The 19,678-nt window shown below is 37.3% G+C and overlaps 1 protein-coding gene across 1 annotated transcript in view; it reads left to right on the top strand.

Annotated features, from left to right (window-relative positions):
• CERKL (CERK like autophagy regulator) overlaps positions 1-19,678 on the top strand; it is a 101,418-nt gene that overhangs the window by 54,423 nt on the left and 27,317 nt on the right. The window contains exon 3 of the mRNA XM_090281291.1: positions 16,592-16,723. Coding sequence (XP_090137417.1) covers positions 16,592-16,723 — 132 coding nt within the window. The remainder of the gene's footprint in view (positions 1-16,591; positions 16,724-19,678) is intronic.

The raw sequence follows: 19,678 nt of genomic DNA, 5'->3' as shown, positions 1-19,678 counted from the left end.
TACTGAATTACAGATAAGTCATTATTTAAAAAATTGAAATCTTAATAATGGCTGACATTTACTAACTATTTACTATAAGCCACTTTTGTAAGCAATTTTTATAAATGAGCTCATTAGATCTCATAATACTAGCATCAAGAACTACAAATGCATTCTTATAAAAAAGAATATCACTTATGTGTTTTGCTAGGTTTGATGAATTAAAATAACACATGACTTAGCAAATAGTGGAATTAAGTAAATTATTATTCTCATTATCATCTCTTAGCTTATATATGAGAAAACTAAGACTTAAAATTGGCCAATCTAAGGTTTAAACAACTAGTATGTGGTGGAGGAGCTCTGAATGTATGTGTCTGTATGTGTCTGAATCTGGAGCAGGAGCCCTTAATCCATGTTCCCTTGTCTACCAGGTCAGTGGTGTACTCTACAGTCCTTAAGTATATTATATTTCCTGTATAGTTTTGACTTTATCCCAGAAAAAGAATGTCAGACACTTTTTTAAATCCTCACCTAAGGACATTTTTTTTTCATTGCTTTCAGACAGAGAGAGGAAGGAGGAGAGAGACAGACAGACACACACACACACACACACACACACACACACACACACACACAGAGAGAGAGAGAGAGAGAGACATCTCTGTGAGAGAGAAACATCAATTGGCTGCCTTCTCTTAGGTGGCGGGGCCAGGGATTGAACCGGCAACCTAGGTATGTGCTCTGACCTTGAATCAAACCTCAACACTTCAGTCTACAGCAGTGGTTCTCAACCTTCCTAATGCTGTGACCCTTTAATACAGTTCCTCATGTTCTGGTGACCCCCAACCATAAAATTATTTTTTTTGCTACTTCATAATTGTAATTTTGCTACTGGTATAAATCATAATGTAAATATCTGATATGCAGTATGTATTTTCATTGTTACAAATTGAACACAATTAAAGTATAGTGATTAATCACAAAAACAATATGTAATTATATATGTGTTTTCCAATGGTCTTAGGCGACCCCTGTGAAAGGGTCGTTCGACCTCCAAAGGGGTTGTGACCCACAGGCTGAGAACCGCTGGTCTACAGGATGACACTCTAACCAACTGAACCACAGCGGCCAGGGCTGAAACATTTTCTTGTTAGAAAAGAGCTTCATCATCTTGTTTGAAGATTATTCCTCACTTGTGTTTGTTTTCCAGCATTATGATTCAGAACTCTAGTGTCTTCGAGTTCTAAAGCTCACCCTCAACATTAGGTTGAATGTACAGTAATAGTACAATGCATTTCTCAGTCCTTAAAAAAACTCTCATCATGACTGTCACCATTATTAAGACTTCTCAAGTGTCTTAGAATGAATTGGGCATGTACTATGAAAAGATTGCAGACATTTCTTTTAATTAGCCTAAAGGAATTCAAAAACCCTTATTAACACACTGGTTTGTGACTGATTTCCAGGCCTTCTCTTTAGCAGAAGAATTTCACAAAACACAAATGCTTACAGCCTACAAAAAAAAAAAAATTAAAAATTGGATCAATCCTAAAATGAGATTATAATGGATTGTCATTTAACAACTTTTCACAGGAAAGAAATGAAGTAAAAAGTAATAAAGCAGCATCCTCACAGTTTGCATAGTAGGAAATAGATAATATTTCATGTTATGTGACAAATTATTATTAAGCCCTCTGGCATTCATTAGACTACCATTAATAGTGATGAAATTGTGTCATATTTAGATATTATATGTGACTCAAGGAATTTTATTACCATCTTGTATGAATTTATTTATTGCTGTTTGAGGCAGGTAGGTGGATATTTGCAATGACTACATGCTGTAGCATTGTGATATTTTCAAATCAACCATATTTTCTCCTTAGTTATCCTCACTCAAGAAAACCACATCTATTTAAAAATTTTTATTCTTTGAAAAATTGCCTTAAGTGGAAAATTATGCATTTTGAAAAAGTACGTTTTCTGTTTCTAGTAGTCAGACACTTCTGCTGTCTTTCCCATGAAAAGAGAAAGAAGGGCGAAGATGAAGCCTGTGTGTGTGGTTGGTTCCTGGGCTCTCTGCAGGCTGTGCTCATCTGTGCCAGGCTGTGTGCTCTCTTGTACCTCAGTGCCTTCCAGAGGCAAAGCCAGGAACCTCTACCTGTTTAGCGTGCTTCTTGTTTCTTGTTTTCCCATTGAAGTCCAGTTTGTAGTTCAAGGCTGGGTGTAACCAGCAAATCCTCTGCAAAGCTGACCCACACAGCAAAATCAGGCACTTCCTTTTTTAGGTTTGGTAGCACTTTTCATCCTCTTAGAGCACATGATTTCTCACATTCTAATTTTCGGCTTTATACATGTTACCTTATTAGACTGTAGTCTTGTTTGGGAACAGTGATTTTTTTAAAGCATGTGGCATAGGGTTTCACATATAGTAAGCACTCCTTAAATGTTTGTTACTGTTATTTTATGTCTGTCACTTGCCACATTGTCTCAGTAAATGTGGGAGAAGTGAACTGAGTATATTGTTTGTCTGGTGGTAGGCATTGTTCTAGCTACTTTTGACATTGACCAACTCATTTAAACTTTACCCTAGTCCTGTTGATGTGGCTCAGTGGATTGAGTACTGACCTGTGAACCAAAAGGTTGCTGGTTCGATTCTTGGTCAGGACACATGCCTAGGTTGTGGGCCAGGTCCCCAGTTGGGGGCGTGTGAGAGGCAACCAATTCATATAGTTCCCATGTATCTCTTGCACATTGCTATTTCTCTCCCTCTCTTTCTCCCTCCCTTCCTCTTTCTCTAAAATTAAATAAATAAAATCTTAAAAAAAAAATTTACCACAACACTTTGATTGTGTCAAGACTTTTTAATCCCCATACATAGCTAAGGAAACAGAACTCTGAGACATTGAAGGGCTTGTCTTTGATCATACAGGTTTGAAGTGGTGGAATGAACTTGAAAGCCGGGCTTTTCTAACTCAAAAATCTACCTGTTTTTCAGCACATTACACTGCCTCCCAACAGAAAGTTCTAAAACCTTAATGTATTTTTTAAAAAAGAGTGGTATTGGTTTCTTGAAAGGCAGAGTTTAACTGTGTTATGTTTTTGGAACGAAATATATCAACGTCAAGTGTATTTTTAAATAAAAGCCTGCAGCGGCACTGGAAAGGATGTTACCAGTGAGCCACACAGGTTGAAGAAATTCTGGAGCATGAGAAGCTTTTGGAACTGGTTATCTGGGAAAGCCAGCTAGTGCTGACACCTGGGTATCGGCAAAGGAGCGGCTCCCTCTGAAACCTAAGAGGACACGGCTTTCCTGTTCCCGAGTTCGGAGCAGTAAGACTAGAAGCTCACAACAGGCTGACAGGCTGGATGCTCCATTTTTTACCAGAGGTTTTCTTTCCACAGGAAAGCAGTATTTTTTAGACACTCTGGGGGCCCTTTCCAAAACTAAGATTTCCATTTTGCAATACATGAAGACCTTCAAGTTCAAGCTCCACAAATTGTTTTTGAAACTTTTTAAACTGATCACCACAGATACTAATCAATCTGTCAGAAATAGAGTGACTTAGCTTTAACCGACCCAGATGGGTGGAAAGACTAATCACCCTAGGGTAGCATGGTTGGGTCCTCTTTTTATCTTCCTCTTTAAAGAAAAAAATTTTGACAAGTTATATTTTTAAACTTGAAGGTATATAGCATGTTACTTTGATATGTTTATATATTGTAATATGGTTGCCATTGAAGCAATCTTTGTCACATTATATCATTACAATACAATATTACTGTCTATATTAATTATAGTCTGTGCATTGGATCTTCGTGACTTATTTACTACTGTTTTATCACTCTTATCCCCCCATGTCCCATCCCCTGGTAGCCAGCATTTTGCTCTGTGTTTTTTCTTTACACGGTTGACTAGAGTCCACATATGAATATCATACCATATTCGTCCTTTTCTCCTTGACTTATCTCACTTAGCGTACTGTGCTCAAGGTCCATCCGTATTGTCACAAATAGCAAGACATTCCCCTTTCTCATGGCTGAATAGTATTCCATTGTGTATATATACCACATCTTTTTTTTTCCTTTTTACTTGAAGGCAAATTGCATCATTGTGGAGTTATGAGTGAGTCATTGTGACCAATGGGATTTTTACTTAGGTCATCTGGGTTTGGTTCCCAGCTTTGCCACTTACTTATCTGTGTACCTTATCTTCATTTCTTCTCTGAGCCTTTTGCCTCCTGTGAAGTTGACAATAGCAATCTTGCTAGGTTATTGTGATACTTAAATGTGTGTCAGACCTCAGGCACTCAATAAAAGTAACTCTTCTTAGCACTGAACTCTCTAAGATTTTCGTGGAGCTTCTTAAGAATTCACAGGCCCAAACTTGTTAGCCCTTCTAGACTAAGTTTTAGCATCATCTCTTTAAAGAAGAGGGAGAGAGGGACTGTCATTCTCTAATAGAATATATACTTATATACTAATATTTCATCATTCTCATGATCATCATTATGATTTTTTGGTGTCTCGGGCAGTATACTGTTTTGCATTGTGCCAAACAATATTTTCACAACATCCCTAAGACAGGTACTATTATCATTACCATTTTTTATGGCGAAAGGAGATAGAGGGGTAGAGAATTTGTACACAGTCACACAACTGTGAAGTCATGGAGCTGGGATTCAAATAATTAGGTTACACAGCCCATGTTCTTAGCCAACCATGCTATCCCAGCACACTGCTATAGACGCCATAGTCTGTAATGTTGCTTCAAGGAGACTATTTTTAACTTGGTGAAGTCTATTAGCGGCTATCTTTGATATATTAGTCAGATCCTGCTATTCTTATAACTCCTTTTCTGGCTGCACATGCAGTTGGGCATTAAATATATAAAACTCAAAACATGGTAGATGCCAACAAAATAGTTATTTATAGTTAATACATATGTAGTCTTTTCTATATGTTTGAGGGCTGGTTGGTTCTAAAATATTTAATATTTGGCTTTTCATTAAAACAGTAAGCTCTGCTCATATTAATGTTATGCAGTCAATAACATTTTCTTATATTTAACTGGCAGTATATCTGTAAGTAATAATTGAAATTGATCTGGAAATTTTAGATCTGTCAGACCTAGGAGATGAGGAAAGAATGAAAATGTTTTTGTCATGAATCAGTTGAATCAAGAGGGAGAGAGAAGGAGAGAGAAAGAGGATGAGAGAGAATGAGAAGACACAGATTTCTTGCATTGGTGTATGTGAGTGCCTGGAATTGCAATAAAGGAGAGGCTTTAAGGAGAAAGATAAGCCATTTCCCTTTATACAAACTGAGTTTTCTTTGGATGTAGAGGTGAAGACATTTTGAGGAGCACCTTAAAGCTGCCTCCTATGTTCTTTCATTTTGCTTCCATCAATTTTGGGAGCATTTCTTCAGTTTTTGCACAACAGGATATCCTACCTTCCCTACCCAGCATTGGAATGAACCATTTTTCTAAGGAGTTGTGCCTCCTTCTGGTGGGGAATGGTATTGGGAAACCACAATTTGAGTGCTAGGTGTGCGCATAGCTCTTAGGTTGTGATAACTTTTAGGTTCTTGCAACAGCCATAGCTCGGGGATATTGATTAAAAATCAGGACTTTTATATTTGATAACTCTTAATTCCAGTCCAGTTCTGTAGGATCCTTTCTTGTTTCTCTCCTTTCCATATTTGTATCTCTCTTCTTCCATAGTAAGAATTCTGCCTCCTAATAACATTTGCCTATTTGCTCAGTCACATAATATACAAAAATTGTTTCAGAATAGCTGCAACTGTGCCTCTTTCAAAAATAAACCTACTAAAATGAGTTCAGGGTTTATTGGTGGTTCTTCTTTTGGCATCCTAGACAGAAGGCATATATTTCAAGTATAAATCAACTTAGGGAGAACTGACATCTTGGACCAGAACTCATGTGGCAGAACTTTTCAGGCAGTCTTCCAAAATAGAAATACCAAAGCAGTATCATTTTGATGGAAAATATCCCTTAGAATTATTTCTCAGCTTTCTTATACAGAATCGTTAGACTTTTAGACACACAGTATCATTACCATGTATAATGCAGGGCTCATTTTTGATAAATATCAGTTTCCTGAACCTTTTCTTAGGCCTCTCTGTATACTTCCCTGTGAAAAGAAGAAGCCCCGCCCTCCATATCTGATCACCCTCAGTATTTGGTCACATTCTTCATCCTCCAGTATCCGCCTGGAGATATCTGATCTCCCTGGTCTGTTAGATGGTTTTAGTCAGAACCCCCCTTACCTGTGATTCTTCTGAATAATTTTCCATCCACTGACCCACACCCTGCTACAAATTCCCAGTTGCCCATTTTTTATTCTGAAATGAACCCATTTCTGTACTGTTTTTACCACTTTCACTACTGTTCAGCTCAGGTTTTTCTTTGACAACATATATTACAGTCCATAAATTTTTCCAAGACTTTTCATTTTTGCAGTGGAACATATGTTCTTGGAATACAAACAACTGTGATTTTTTTTAATTATATTTCAGGCCCTGAAGATAACTAGAAACTCTTAAAAATTATACACACATATGATCCAGAGAGGATATTGTGAAAAAGCTTTCTAACTGATAAAGATCATTGAATTAAAAAGTGTTGTTCATGAAATTGTTCTCAAACATTTTTATAGTTAATTTTGTAGTTTCTGAAGGATTTAGTATGTTATTTTATCAAATTGGATTTTTATAAAGCTAATGATATTTAATTGCTAATTAATTATTTCAGTTAATTCTGTGGTCCACTTCTAAGAAGAGCAGGAAAAAAAAGTTCTCTAAAGTCAGTAATGTGTATTTCTTTCTATTATGAATTTTTAATTGGGGAAAGTGTATAGTGAAATAGGTATACTCTATAGCATCTTCCAAAAAAAAAATTAAAATTCACTTTACCAGATTATAAAAATCTGGTAAAAATAAAGGGATGATATATTTGGTTGGATTTGTTTTCTTTTCTGCTTTATTTCCTCCTGCTTGTTTACTCTTGCTCTATCTCTATAGTTTTGACACCTTTATTATTTAAATGCTGAAGTATTGAGGTGAGCATTACCAACAGCAGGAGATTTTTTTTCTATTAATTGCTGTTCAGTCTATTTCAGCTGTTAGAAAGATATGTTCCATGGGTGGGCTGCATGTGAATTTACAAGTTACTGGGCTTGTTTGTTACTTTAAGTAAACTGTATAGCATTGAGTTATTTTCATCTGTATGTGCAAAAATGCACATCAATAAACTATTGCTGATAGTGAAGTAAAATTGATGCATTCACTATAAATCACTTGATATAAAATATCTCTAACTTAGAGCTCTGCTGGGAAGTTGTCAGATCTTATGGGTGAAAGGCTAGGCTTTTACCATCACTGTTACACATTAACTGGGTATAGTTTCATATTAACAGCTCCTGAGAACTGTGGCAAAACTGAGGTCTTTCTTTCCCGTGTTGGGTTTGGTCCTTGCAACAATTTGGTTGCTTTTATGTATAAAATGGTTGGGAATATACACAAGACTGACAAGGTTCTGGGCTCTTAACTTGGATGAACACCAAGCACTCAAAACAGCGCAGATGTGAGTCTGGGAGTGGCGTCCCTGCAGCCCTCAGGAGCCTTTGTTTGGAGAACACCCAGATTAACCCCCACCCTTCATGGTTCATTGACTCACTGATAGATCAAGTTTAAACTAGTACATATTAGCACATTTGTTACTAACAGACGAACAGTTGGCCATTCTGTTTTACATTGCTGGTTCATTGCAAGCTGGAATGCTGAAAGGTCTATACTTTAGAGTATGAATTGAGAGGTTACCAAAGGACTGAGAACCAAGTCAGTTGCGTATTACTGTTAAATCATACCTATCTTTTAATCTTTGATGAGGTATTTGGGGGATGTTTATACTATTGTAAAATTAAGACTAAAGAATAATTATCACTTTGAGATTCATTTTTTCAAGGAGTTCGGGGGATTTCTTGTGTCTTCATACGGCTTTCACATTAAACACTTTGTCATCATTGGATGAAAGAAGAGCCGGTTCATGACTGCCTGATGCTTTGTGTTTGCAATATTAAAAATATTTTTCAGTGAGTCCTTGTAGCCAGTGATTTTACATAAGTCTTTACAAGGTACTGTATCCCTATATTACATGGAAATATTTATTGTTTTGGCAAGAGGGCTAGGATGCACGTGTCTCCTTTCTCATGAACAAAATTAAACTTTTTATAAGTTTAATTAATTAATTAAAATTTCTTAAAATTCAAAGAACTCTATCCTCTTTCTTACCTTCCTAATCTAGTTTTCAAAGTCTCCAAATGCTTTTCTATTGTTATAGTTCTTTTCATGGAAGGTAGGTTTACCTAATCATTTGATAGTCCCAGCTGGTGAATTTTGTCTCAGCATCATCTTCACTTACCTGTACCATCCCCTTGGCTACCTACTTCTTTGTCTTTTCCTTTCTCTTGTGAGATGAGGAAGCACCAGGTGCCCTGATGGGGCTGAAGGACATGAACCTAAGCCTAGGAAATGACAATTGAGGTTACTGTTCAAAACCAATCACTGCCGTGTAGATTAAAGTCAGTTTATTCCAGGGATGCATTCTTATTTTTCTCATACCCGATGATTTGTTTGTGGAAGGCAAACTGATTTATTTTAGATTCTGAGCACAAGGGTCAGTATTTACTTTCATTGCTGCTGTAAAATTTAATTTAGAAGAGACTTCACCAGCTCTTAAATATAATTCTTCTGTTGGTTTCCAGTTTGTAGATAAGAGGGAGTATTAGATAGGGACTGAATTTTTATTTTTTAAAAGCTTAACTTGACAGCACTGTGGTAGTTAGCTTTTACATGCTTAACACTCCTTTCAAAGGGTTTAAATGTCTATTGCAAAAACCATATATTTTTGATAAATCGTTGGTTCTTTGTGAAGTATTGGACTTAGCCCTGTAGTTTTATTTTAGGAATGAATATAACTGTTTTCATTTCTGGACTTCTTTTACATCACAGCAATTTAAAAAGGAATACATTTACTTAAATGATTGTTTGTAGGATAGATATTTTGGTTTTTAGTACAAGTGGAATTGTAGCTTATAATTTATTTTTCTTTAAATTTTAGTTTATTTTAAAACAAAATTAATTCTCTCTAGCTATACATAGAATATATATAATTTGGGAAGGGGGTTGTCTACTGTGTGCCAGGTGCTATTCTAGGAACTAGGAAAATAGCAAAACTACACAGTCTTTGACCTCAGGTAGCTTAGATTCCAGTGGTAGTTGGGTGTCTTAGTCTGTGTGGGCTGCAATAACAAACCTTTTATAAATAAATAAACAAATAAATAAATAAATAAAATCAAAGTACCATAGACTGGGGGGCTTGTAAGTAACAGAAATTTATTTCTCATGGTCCCAGGGCCTGGAAGTCTGAGTTTAAGGTGCCAACATGGTCAGGTTCTGGTGAGAGCCCTCGTCCTGTTGTGTTTTCATGGGGCTGCAAGAGAGCTAGAGAGCTCTCTGGGGTCTCTTTATAAGAGCACTAATCCCATTCATAACAGTTCTACCCTCATCACTTAATCGCCTCCCAAAGGTCCTAATACCTCCCACTGAGGATTAGGATGTCAACATATAAATTCTGGGGAGACACAGCATTTAGTCTATCAGAAAAAGAAATTGAAAACATTAAATATATTTCTATGATGTCATAGAATGACAAGTACTAGCAGGCAATGGGATGAAAGCATTTGCTGTTATATGGAGATGATCAAGAGCAGCTTCATTGGCTGTGAAGTTGTAGAAGAGAGTTGAAAGTAACGGGAAATTTTTACCCTTTGCGACAGTATGGATGGACCTGGAGAACATTATGTAAGTGAAATAAGCCAGTCAGAGAAAGGCAAATACCATGTGATTTTACTCATATGTGCAATCTAATGAAAAAACTGAACTAACAAGGAAAATGGGGACAGACTCATAGATGAAGAGTAGATGACAGCTTTGATGTGGGGGGTGCAGGTTAGGGGGTAGAATAATTAAGCAAAAAGGAAAAAAGACTCACGGACTTGGACAACAGTGAGGTGATTGCTGGGGGAAGAGGGTGTAAGGGAACTAAATGGCAATGGAAAAAATACAATAAAGATTTAAAAAATACAGATAGATTTATTTATTTATTTTTAAGTAATGGGAGAAGGGAGTCATATAGATATCTAAGAGAGGTGTGTTCCAAGCAGAAGGAACAGTAAGTGCAAAAGCCCTGTACAGAGTCAGGTCAGCAGGGAGCAAAGTAATGGAAAAAGAGGTCACAGAAGTGACTGGGGATAAAGCATGAAGGGTCTTGCAAGCTTTGTATGGTTTTTGACTTTTATTCTGGGGGAAATAGGGGGCTGTTTGGGCATTTAAAGCAGAGGGGTGACATGATATAACTTACTTTTGAAATGGATACTGTGGCTGCCAAGTGGAGAATAGATTATATGAGTGGGAGAGAGGATTGAGGCAGCAGACCAGTTGAGTGGAAATGGGTGTAATCCAAGTGAGATATGGTGACTTAAATCAGGGCAGGTGCACGAGAGGTGATGTGAAGAGGTTAGACTTTGGATTTGTTTTGAAGATAGAACTAGCAGAGTTTATTGACTTAGTGGATATGGGCTATATTGAGAGAAAATGTCAAGGATGATACCAAGATATTTTTCAGTATATTATGAAAAAAAAATCAAACATATAAAAAATATTACAATGGGCACCTATATTTCCACCACCTAGATTCTACAGTTCTTAACATCTTCCCATATTTGCTTCAAACATTTTATTTTGTCAATGTGTTTTATAGTAAATTTTAGATATCATGACATTTCTCCTAGAAATAGTTCAGCGTATGTTTAAAAACAGACAATTTACAAATAATAAAATGTCGTTATGAAAAATAGTTGCTTATTATCATCTAATACCTGGTCCATATTGAAATTATCCCCATGTTTTCCAAAATGTCTTTTATAGATGATTTGTACCAACCAAGTGTTCAATCAAGGATCATTCATTGAAGTTCATGTATTTAAGCTACAGCATTGCATCCCTCACCTTTATTTTGACATTGGCTCATGAAAAAGATGGGATTATTTGTCAGGTAGGCAGTCCTCTCAAGTGTTGGCTATTTTCTTTGCCATACATTTCATATTGCTGGTCCTAGAGGTGTTGTCAGCATTCTGGTGTCTTCCTCGCAGCTCACTGCTATTTGGGGACCATTTTCTCAGTATACTCTCTTAAAAACTTTTACCATCAGACACCACCAGTTCCACCACTTGTTTAGTCCTGTATAAACTACTGTGTTCTCCCAGATCTGAAGACTTTAGTTCCTATCCCATGTCACTCCTTTCAGCACTACTGCAGTCATAACTCTGTGAGTTTTGTAGAATTTTTCTTGATTTTTGACCTCTTCTTCTTCAAAGATCTTGACCTGGACTTCACTTTACCCATCTCCTCCTATTATCATATTTCTTGATCAGTGATTCTCAAAGTGGGTCCCCAGACCAGCATCATCAGCATCACCTGGGAATTTGTTATAAAAGTGAATTCTCAGACCTCAGCCCAGACTACTGAGTCCAAAACTCTGGGAATGGGACCCAGAAATCTGCACTTAAAAAGCCCTTCAGGTAATTCTGATGAATGGGGAAGGTCATCAAATCTTGTTATGATTAGCTGTAACTTAGTCTCAGTTTCAAGCATCTCACCCTCCATGTGGCCACTGCCCCTGTCTTCCTAGCTCACCTGTTCTACTCCCCCAACTTCTAAAATCCCTCAACTTCACTGAGACCACAGATTTAGACTCTGCCACTTTTTCACTAGCCCTCACACCTCATATGTCCTCACTCTCCTTTCATCCAGCCACACATTTGACTGCTCTTTGACCATTCTTTCACAAGCCATATCTCAAAAGTAAACACTTCCTGTCAGATCTCCGTAACCACATTTTATAAATTGCTATTTTCCCCAGTCCAAGCACAATTATTTCCCACCCAGAATATCCAGTTGTTCTTACTTTGTAGTGTTTGCCCTCACTGCGTCTACTTCTCACGCAGTAACTAGAGGATCCTTTTAACACGCAGGTTATGTTGCTGCACGCTCAAGATTCTCCATGCTTCTCTCTCACTCAGAACAAAAGCCACAGCCACAAACACCCACAAGGTTCTGGGTGATCTGCTCTTTCCTGGCCAGCAAGTCACTTCTGCATTTGCCTTCCCAGCCAGCAAGTCACTTCTGCCTTTGCCTTCCCTCATTTCCATTATAGAGCTTCATTTTTATCCTTAGAAGTTACTACTTGGCATACTCTGAATTCTCTTGTTCATTTCTGTGTCCCACCATTGGCCTGAAAATTCATGAGGGCAGAGGTTTTTTTTTTTTGTTCACTGACAGAGCCTCAGCTTCTGGTAGTCTGCCTGACAAATAACAGGCGTGCAGTTTTTTGTTTGTTTGTTTTTTGCGTGTGTGGATAATGAATGGATGTCATTGTTTTCTGTTGGCCTGAGGTTAACACTACCCTTTTATTCAGTCATCAAATATTTGGTCATCTATTATGTGCCTTTCACTAAAGAGATAGAATATGGAGAAAAACCCCAGAAAGTTTCCAGTCCAATATGGGAGAACAACTAATAAATAGATATAAAATTACAACGTTGCAAGTATCAAGATTGGGGAGTGCATGGACCTGTAAAAACAAATAACAGGGAAATAACCCAATCACAGTCACAAAGCTAAGGAGGCCATGGTGTGATTTCCCAAGGAAATGTTGACAAAGAGTAGAGGTTAATTGGGCAAAGTGGCTGTGGTGGCAGAAATTGTAGGTGGGCAGGTGCAAGGGCATTGTGGTAGAGGTAATATAGTGAATTCAAGGACCTGAACAGAGCAGAGAGGTGATGAGGAGGGAGCATGAGTGGACAGACGATTGGAAACTTTCAAATTACATATTTTTATTCCACCTAATTCAGAACATGTTTAAAAATTCTACTTTACTCATAGAAATCCCATCTGATCTCTAAATTGGTATCAAATCACTACCTGATTTATATACACTTAGACTATAGCTTCATAATGATCATATTAAGTACACCCAAGAGGAAATTAGAAATGAGAAAAAAATACATGGTCTGGAGAAAAATTAGCTTTTGTTTAAAAGACCTCAATTTACCAGAATACCTAAGGAATGGAATACTCTGATTAATTTATTTAGTTTTATTGCTATAGTTAGCTAAGGCTTATTGCTAACTGAATCTTAAGAATAAAATTATATTGTTTAAATCTTTTTGGAAAATTGTTGAACAATAATGTTATCCCCTTTCCTGCCTTATTTAGGGGATTATTTCACAAAGGTTAGATGGGACAGAGAGTATGCACTTTTATATAAATATGTTTAAAAGCTACAAGCTTTCAAGTACAGTGTGCTTATCCTCACAAGACCCAATGACTTTCTCATTTCCACACATTTCTGTTCTCCCACGGTCATGATGGAGGTAAAGGGAGAAACACAAGTTGTTTTTAGGATAACATTTGGGGGATCTCCATTTGGTGCTTAGATACCTTCTTTTCTGGGACTGCCCCTGCTTGAGAAATGAAGCAGGGCCTTTTGTTAAATTTACCAGGTATGGCAAACTTAATTCAATATTTAATTTGACACTTGGACTGTGGGGTTTAGAACAAGTTTTTTATCCTTATCATGTTTTCAATTAAAGTGAGCCCTGGATTTATGTGCTTATTCCTCCTGGTTAAAGGGCAGCAGTTCTGTTCTTTAGGGCAGGTTTTTTTTTTTTAATTAATTAATTTAAAATTTTTATACCTGATTCAGAATCACACATTACATTTAGTTATCATCACTTTAACCTCCTTTAATTTGTAATAAGTGCTCTGCCTTTCTTTGTCTTTCTTGGCTTAGAGGTTTTTTAAAAAAGAGTTTAATGCAGTTTTATTTTAAGAGGGCTCCTCAGTTCATGTTTGTCTGAGTGTTTTATCATGTCAGATCCACACTGCGCACTTCGGGCAGCAGCACCACAGACATGGCGGTGTGTCCTTCTCGGGGCTGTGTGTTGCATGTCATGAGGCACATGTATCTCTTTGCACCATTAAGGGTGTTGTTAATTTTGATCACTTGACTAAGGTGATGTCTATTAAATTTCTTGACTGTAAGTGGGGACATTTTTTACCCTGTGTAATGAGAACAATAAAGAGGGACAGTGTTTAAGAATAAGTAAATATTTAGGTCCCCACCTGTCACTGATGGTTTTAGCATCCATTTCTGATTCTTGTCTGAATCATTGTTATTATGATGGTTGAAAATAGTTATTTTTCTTACTCTGTAAGTTCTCCCATATTTATTAGTTGTCATTCTACTATAAGACATCATTTCCCTTCTGCCCTTCAGTAGGAAATATTACTGTCTTCATTCCATTTTGTATTGTCCAGGTTTGGCCAGTGGGAGTCCTGAAATGAGGTAGTGGGAGTTTCATCAGAGTGTTTTGCATAAGTGGTCTTAAAAATAGTTAATAGAGACACAGAAAAGTGGGAGTAAGAAGCCAGAGAGATGAATTCTGTTGGTGATTGGGAAGGGCTTCAATGAGAAAGTGGTATCTGAAGTGAGCTTTGAAAAAGTGGTAGAACTTTTAGAGGAATGGTGATAAGGTGGAGTGGAAAGGAAAAGCTATCTGAATAAAGGCAGGCCTGGAATACCTGGTATTTGGCAAATGCGTGGATCCAGCGCATGATGCAGAAGCTGAAATGGAACAGAAGCACTTCTGCACTGACTGAGCTTTGAGCATTTGCCATGCTGGCTTCCCTGCTTGAATTTCCTCCATTGCCCCACCTCTGCTCTTTTGCTAAGGGAGAAGGTGAGGGGTGAGAAAGGAGGGCATTGTAGGTAGTGAAAGCAGCGTGAGCCAAGAACCCCAGTCAGGTCCTCCCTTCTTCAGGAAGCCTTTCCCAGATCCCTGATAGGAATTACCCACTCTGCTCTCGTACCTCCCGTGGCAGATGTGACTCTGTGTTAACTGGCCCATTCTGTCTTGTGCTGCTTCTATTGTGGGTAGGTCTTCCTCCTTTAAAGCATGGACCAAATCTTATTGCTTTGCCCCTCCTCCCAGCACTCAGCAGAAATGCTCAATAAATGTTTCTTAGTAAGTGTGAGAGAAGGAGAGACATAAATAGGAGTTTGTATAGGGAGGGCTCTGTATATCATTTTGAGGGCATGGGCTTGCTCTGTGCGCAGCAACGAGCCATGGCAGCTTTTGAACATAACAGGGCTGGTGAGAGCTGGGGTGGAAGGAGAACACTGATGTTCCTGTGATTGGCCCTGGGAACACTGAGCCAGAGGGCGACGGCCAGGAGGGACAGAAAGAGTGGAAGGAAATAGTTACCATCTCATGAACCTCCGCATGCATTTGAATGGGGTACTGAAAAGGAAGGAAGGGATTGTCCATGCCTTTGAGGTTTCAGAATTGGGTGATCATGAGACTGACAGAGGGCTCTTACCAAAAAGGGGACCCCAGGGGCGATTACAGAGCATGCAAGGAGTTCAGCAAGATCATTTTCATTCCTCATCCCAACTCCCTCTGAACTCAAGACAATACGTACTATGGAAAGATTTTATTATATCAAATAAGATGAGAAATGAAAAGTCCCTACTTCAGGCACAAAAAGCTGAGTTTGGTGTAGTGAACATTTTTCATTTGGCTTTAGTAATGATTTTATTAAAAACAGATGTAACTACACTTTTAATGTTGATTCCTGGCCGTGTGAGAGCAACTTAGCATGAATGGGTTGTCAGCTTTTTTTTTGGCTCCTCTGTCCTTCCGGCCCCTTCCTAACAACAGAAAATTTGCTTTGCACCTGCTCCAACTGGGTTCTAAGTAATAAACATCTTATGAGCCCAGAAAATTGTAGTATCAAATCTCAGTCCCAACTGTGAGGCAGCACTATCATCAAATCCCTGCTGAGAGGGGTTGCTATCCAGGTTCCCCAGGGAAGAGTCCTTTCTCCCCTGGCCCCTTGTCAGGCTTGAATTTTGACCTAAACCCCTTTTTTAGCTCCCAACATGCATTGCTCTGGCTGCTGGCCCTGACCCAGCCCTGTGTGCTCTCCTCCATCCCGTACGTCAGGCCTGGGTAGCCCTGAGGTCACCAGAATGCCCAGTTCCGATCATGAGCCTTCTTATCCAAAGAGAGGAAACAGGCTTTTTTACTAATTACAGTCCATTGCTTTTTACCCCAGAAACAAAAGCTAAGGGAACATTTGATATATCATTTATGATTTGGTAAATATATAAAAACGTTGCCTAATATTCGCAAAGTTTCTTTCATTCACATCTTTCTCCATAAGGTAAATGCTTCGTTGTAACTTATAATTTATGTTAAGAGGGATATTCCTATTTCACTACTAGGAAATGTAAATGTTTAAATCTGATGCCATTTTTAGGAAAATTAAGAATTTCTAATAAAAATAACACATACTATTTAAATAGATATAGAACATTCTAATTGGACTTAGTATATGGTTTTAAAAGGAATAAAAAACTGCTGATAGAGACCATAACTTTGTCTTTATGCTTGCCTCTTAGGTTTTTCAAACAGACCAAAGTCATTAAAAATACTCCTTAACCCCCAAAGCCACAAAAAAGAAGCCACACAGGTCTATTATGAGAAGGTTGAACCACTGTTGAAGATTGCAGGAATAAAGACCGATGTAACGAGTAAGTCATTTCCAGACTATAATTTTGCCATTAAAAAAAATTACACTTAAGGAAGCAAAATAACCTGAACTTGTTCTTAATATAAATTTAGGACACTACTTGTAACACCTAAAATGCTGTTTTAAGTGTTTCTATAACCTCTACTGCAGCCAGCTTCTGGATTATAAATTTAATTATGGTTTTTTTTTGTGATGTTTTTTATTAAAATATTATTTTCTCTTTAGAATGTTTTCCAGACTTTAAAAATTATTAAATATCATTTTAAAGAGAGTGACACACTTTTCAGTATCCCATTGACATCTTTGCTACTTACATGTTATTTCTGCAGTTTAGCAAGCAGTTGATTTTTGCTCACATGTTGGATGTCTTTCCATGGAATGCTTCATTAGGTGGTTTTTGTTCTGACTCTGACCCCTGCTGGTTAGGTCAAAACTAAGCACTGAACTGCTTATTTTAGATGAATTTAGAGAGGCCAGAAACTTAAATCCATTTTCTAAAATAAGAATGGTGCTTAGATTTATGCCCAGGAAAACAGAAATTTGCTACTTCTGAAGTTACTAGAAAGAAAATTAGTAAAATCATTTTCAACTTTCTGAATTTGGTAATCAAATTTCTTTGTTTTCTTGAGACAAGATTATTTTTCCCACAAGGAGGTGGACTGAGAAGGAGGGTTGATGCTATTGCTAACCATACCTAAATTTTTATGGTTTAATCTCTATGTAGCTTTGTTAACATAGAGTGTAAATTTATAGCATACTTTAATTTATAAAGAGTACTGAGTAATAAACTTGCTCAGGAGACAAGGTCAGAGTGCGCTTGGGATTTCCTAGTCATAATTATAAATTCCTGAAGTTGGGATCCAGAGCGACTGGGCTTTGCTCAGCTGTAACCACAGGAGAGGGGTTTTGCAATATTGCTAAGGTTAATGAAGCCCACACCTCATGTATTCATGAATTGGGGTACAAGGAAGTTTCTAAAAATAAAAGAAAAGGCAATCATTGTGGGAATGTTAGCCACTTGAAAAGGCATCTACCTACTACTACAAGGGAAGTTCAAGAGAAACTACCATAAAAAACACAAGAGGAATTTCTGAATTAAAATAAAATCGTAGTGTAGGAGTTAACCTTTCATCTTTGCAGTTTTGGCTCAGGTGATTTATAAGAAAAAGAAAGAGTTCAGTTCTATCATTCCTTCCTACTGAAGATGTTCAAAGATTGGCAGAAGGACAAGTTTGAAATTCATATTAGGACGAGACAATTAAAAGTGGAATAAACTTATTGGCAAATTCAATTACTTTGTTTTTGTTTCATCTTGTTTTGATTTAATATCTAGTTTTATGTGGATATTACTATATATATGCAGTTCATGAAGCTCTTGTTGAATGATCTGTATTAAATTTAAACACTATGCAGAATACAAACTGAATAAATACCTATGTGAGAGATCCAACGTGCTTGGATACTACCTGTTCTCGAATGACCTGTAGTTTATTAGGGACTCATAGATATTTAAAAGTATATAATTGGGATAACTTAAAAGAGCTATGATGTCTAAAAGGGTGACGCTAATTTCTATCAGAAGACTCAAAGTATTTGAACTGGGCAGTTTTGGAGTATCAGAGGAGGCAAATAATGGTTTTCTGAGCACGTGCAGAGAAGAAAAGTGAGGGAAGAAAAGCAAGCTAGCAGGCACATACGTGTAGGGTGTGTGTGTATTGTATCCATAATATCTTGACCTGCCTTTTGCTCTGCCTCTAGTTTTGACTTCATCTTAAATATAGTCTTTTCCATCATCATAAAATGGTTACTAGTAGATTGGATTTTTCTATATTGAAATCTAGTAGGGTGAGATTTCACTAAATACATATGTGAGAGATCCAACATGCTTTAATCTTGTACAAGGATTAAAATTTCTTCCTTTTAGTTTGACATAAAGTGTGTATGTCCAACCTGGAGCAATCACTCTCTTAACTATCCACAACCTTCCCATGAGCTGAAGGTGGTACCCCCGTTCCTGAAAGCTGAGAATATCTGAACTGAATCCGGGTTCTAGTAGGGAGGAAAAAAGGGCAAATGGGCTTCTCTCCCAGCGATGTACACTAGAGAAAGTTTGTGTTCAGGTGACGGATGGATCTTTATGCTGCACTCATCAGGCATTGATCCGGAATTGGTATAAATATTTTATTGTAATGTTATAATCTGGTTTAGCAGAAAGGATTTTGCCAGCAGAATAGAGAGCAGACAGGAAGAGAGACAGCTGAGAGGAATGGAAACTGTTACAGAAGCCTGACCCAAGGCAGGGCCCTTGGTAGAAATGTGGCTTCCTTCTTCAAACAATTGTATTGGAGAGACAAAGATTACATTCTAGGACTCCTTTCTCCCCTAAATTTGTAAATGTTATTGGATATTATTTAGTTTGATTAAAATAAAATTAGAATATTACATAAAACAAATTTAGAGTTTACATATTTGTGCAGAATGGCTGATTATTAGTTGCCTAACACTCCTCCTACAGGCAAAATTATAAAATTGCAGCTTTTGCTTATAGAAACATTTTCAGTATATATATTTGCTAAATATTCATATAAAAATGTTTTGTATTTTGTGTGAAAAACTGAATAAACACATGGATACTTGGAAAGTTTTTGAATCCTCCTGCCTGTTCTCACAGCATAGTTTTATACTTTGAATAAGGTAATATATTTGAAACTGCCTTTTGTATTATAAAGTGCTATAGAAATGTCACAGTGCTGTACGTTTCAGTTTCATACAATTATGTAACGGTAAGATTCAATCCACACTTCATTTGAAAGAAAAATCATCTTAAAGAGTAAAGCGGAAAGAACATATATTTTCTGCATGTCCAGTGTGACTGTTGCTTCAATGTATCTTGAATACATTGCTGAGCCGAAATACAACTTGAATTACATAATAAATTCTATACAATGATTGGTTC

Source organism: Furipterus horrens, unplaced genomic scaffold, assembly GCF_987537825.1.
Source record: "Furipterus horrens unplaced genomic scaffold, mFurHor1.1.pri manual_scaffold_1, whole genome shotgun sequence".
Taxonomy (NCBI): Eukaryota; Metazoa; Chordata; class Mammalia; order Chiroptera; family Furipteridae; genus Furipterus; species Furipterus horrens.
This window is presented reverse-complemented; position numbering and strand designations above follow the sequence as displayed.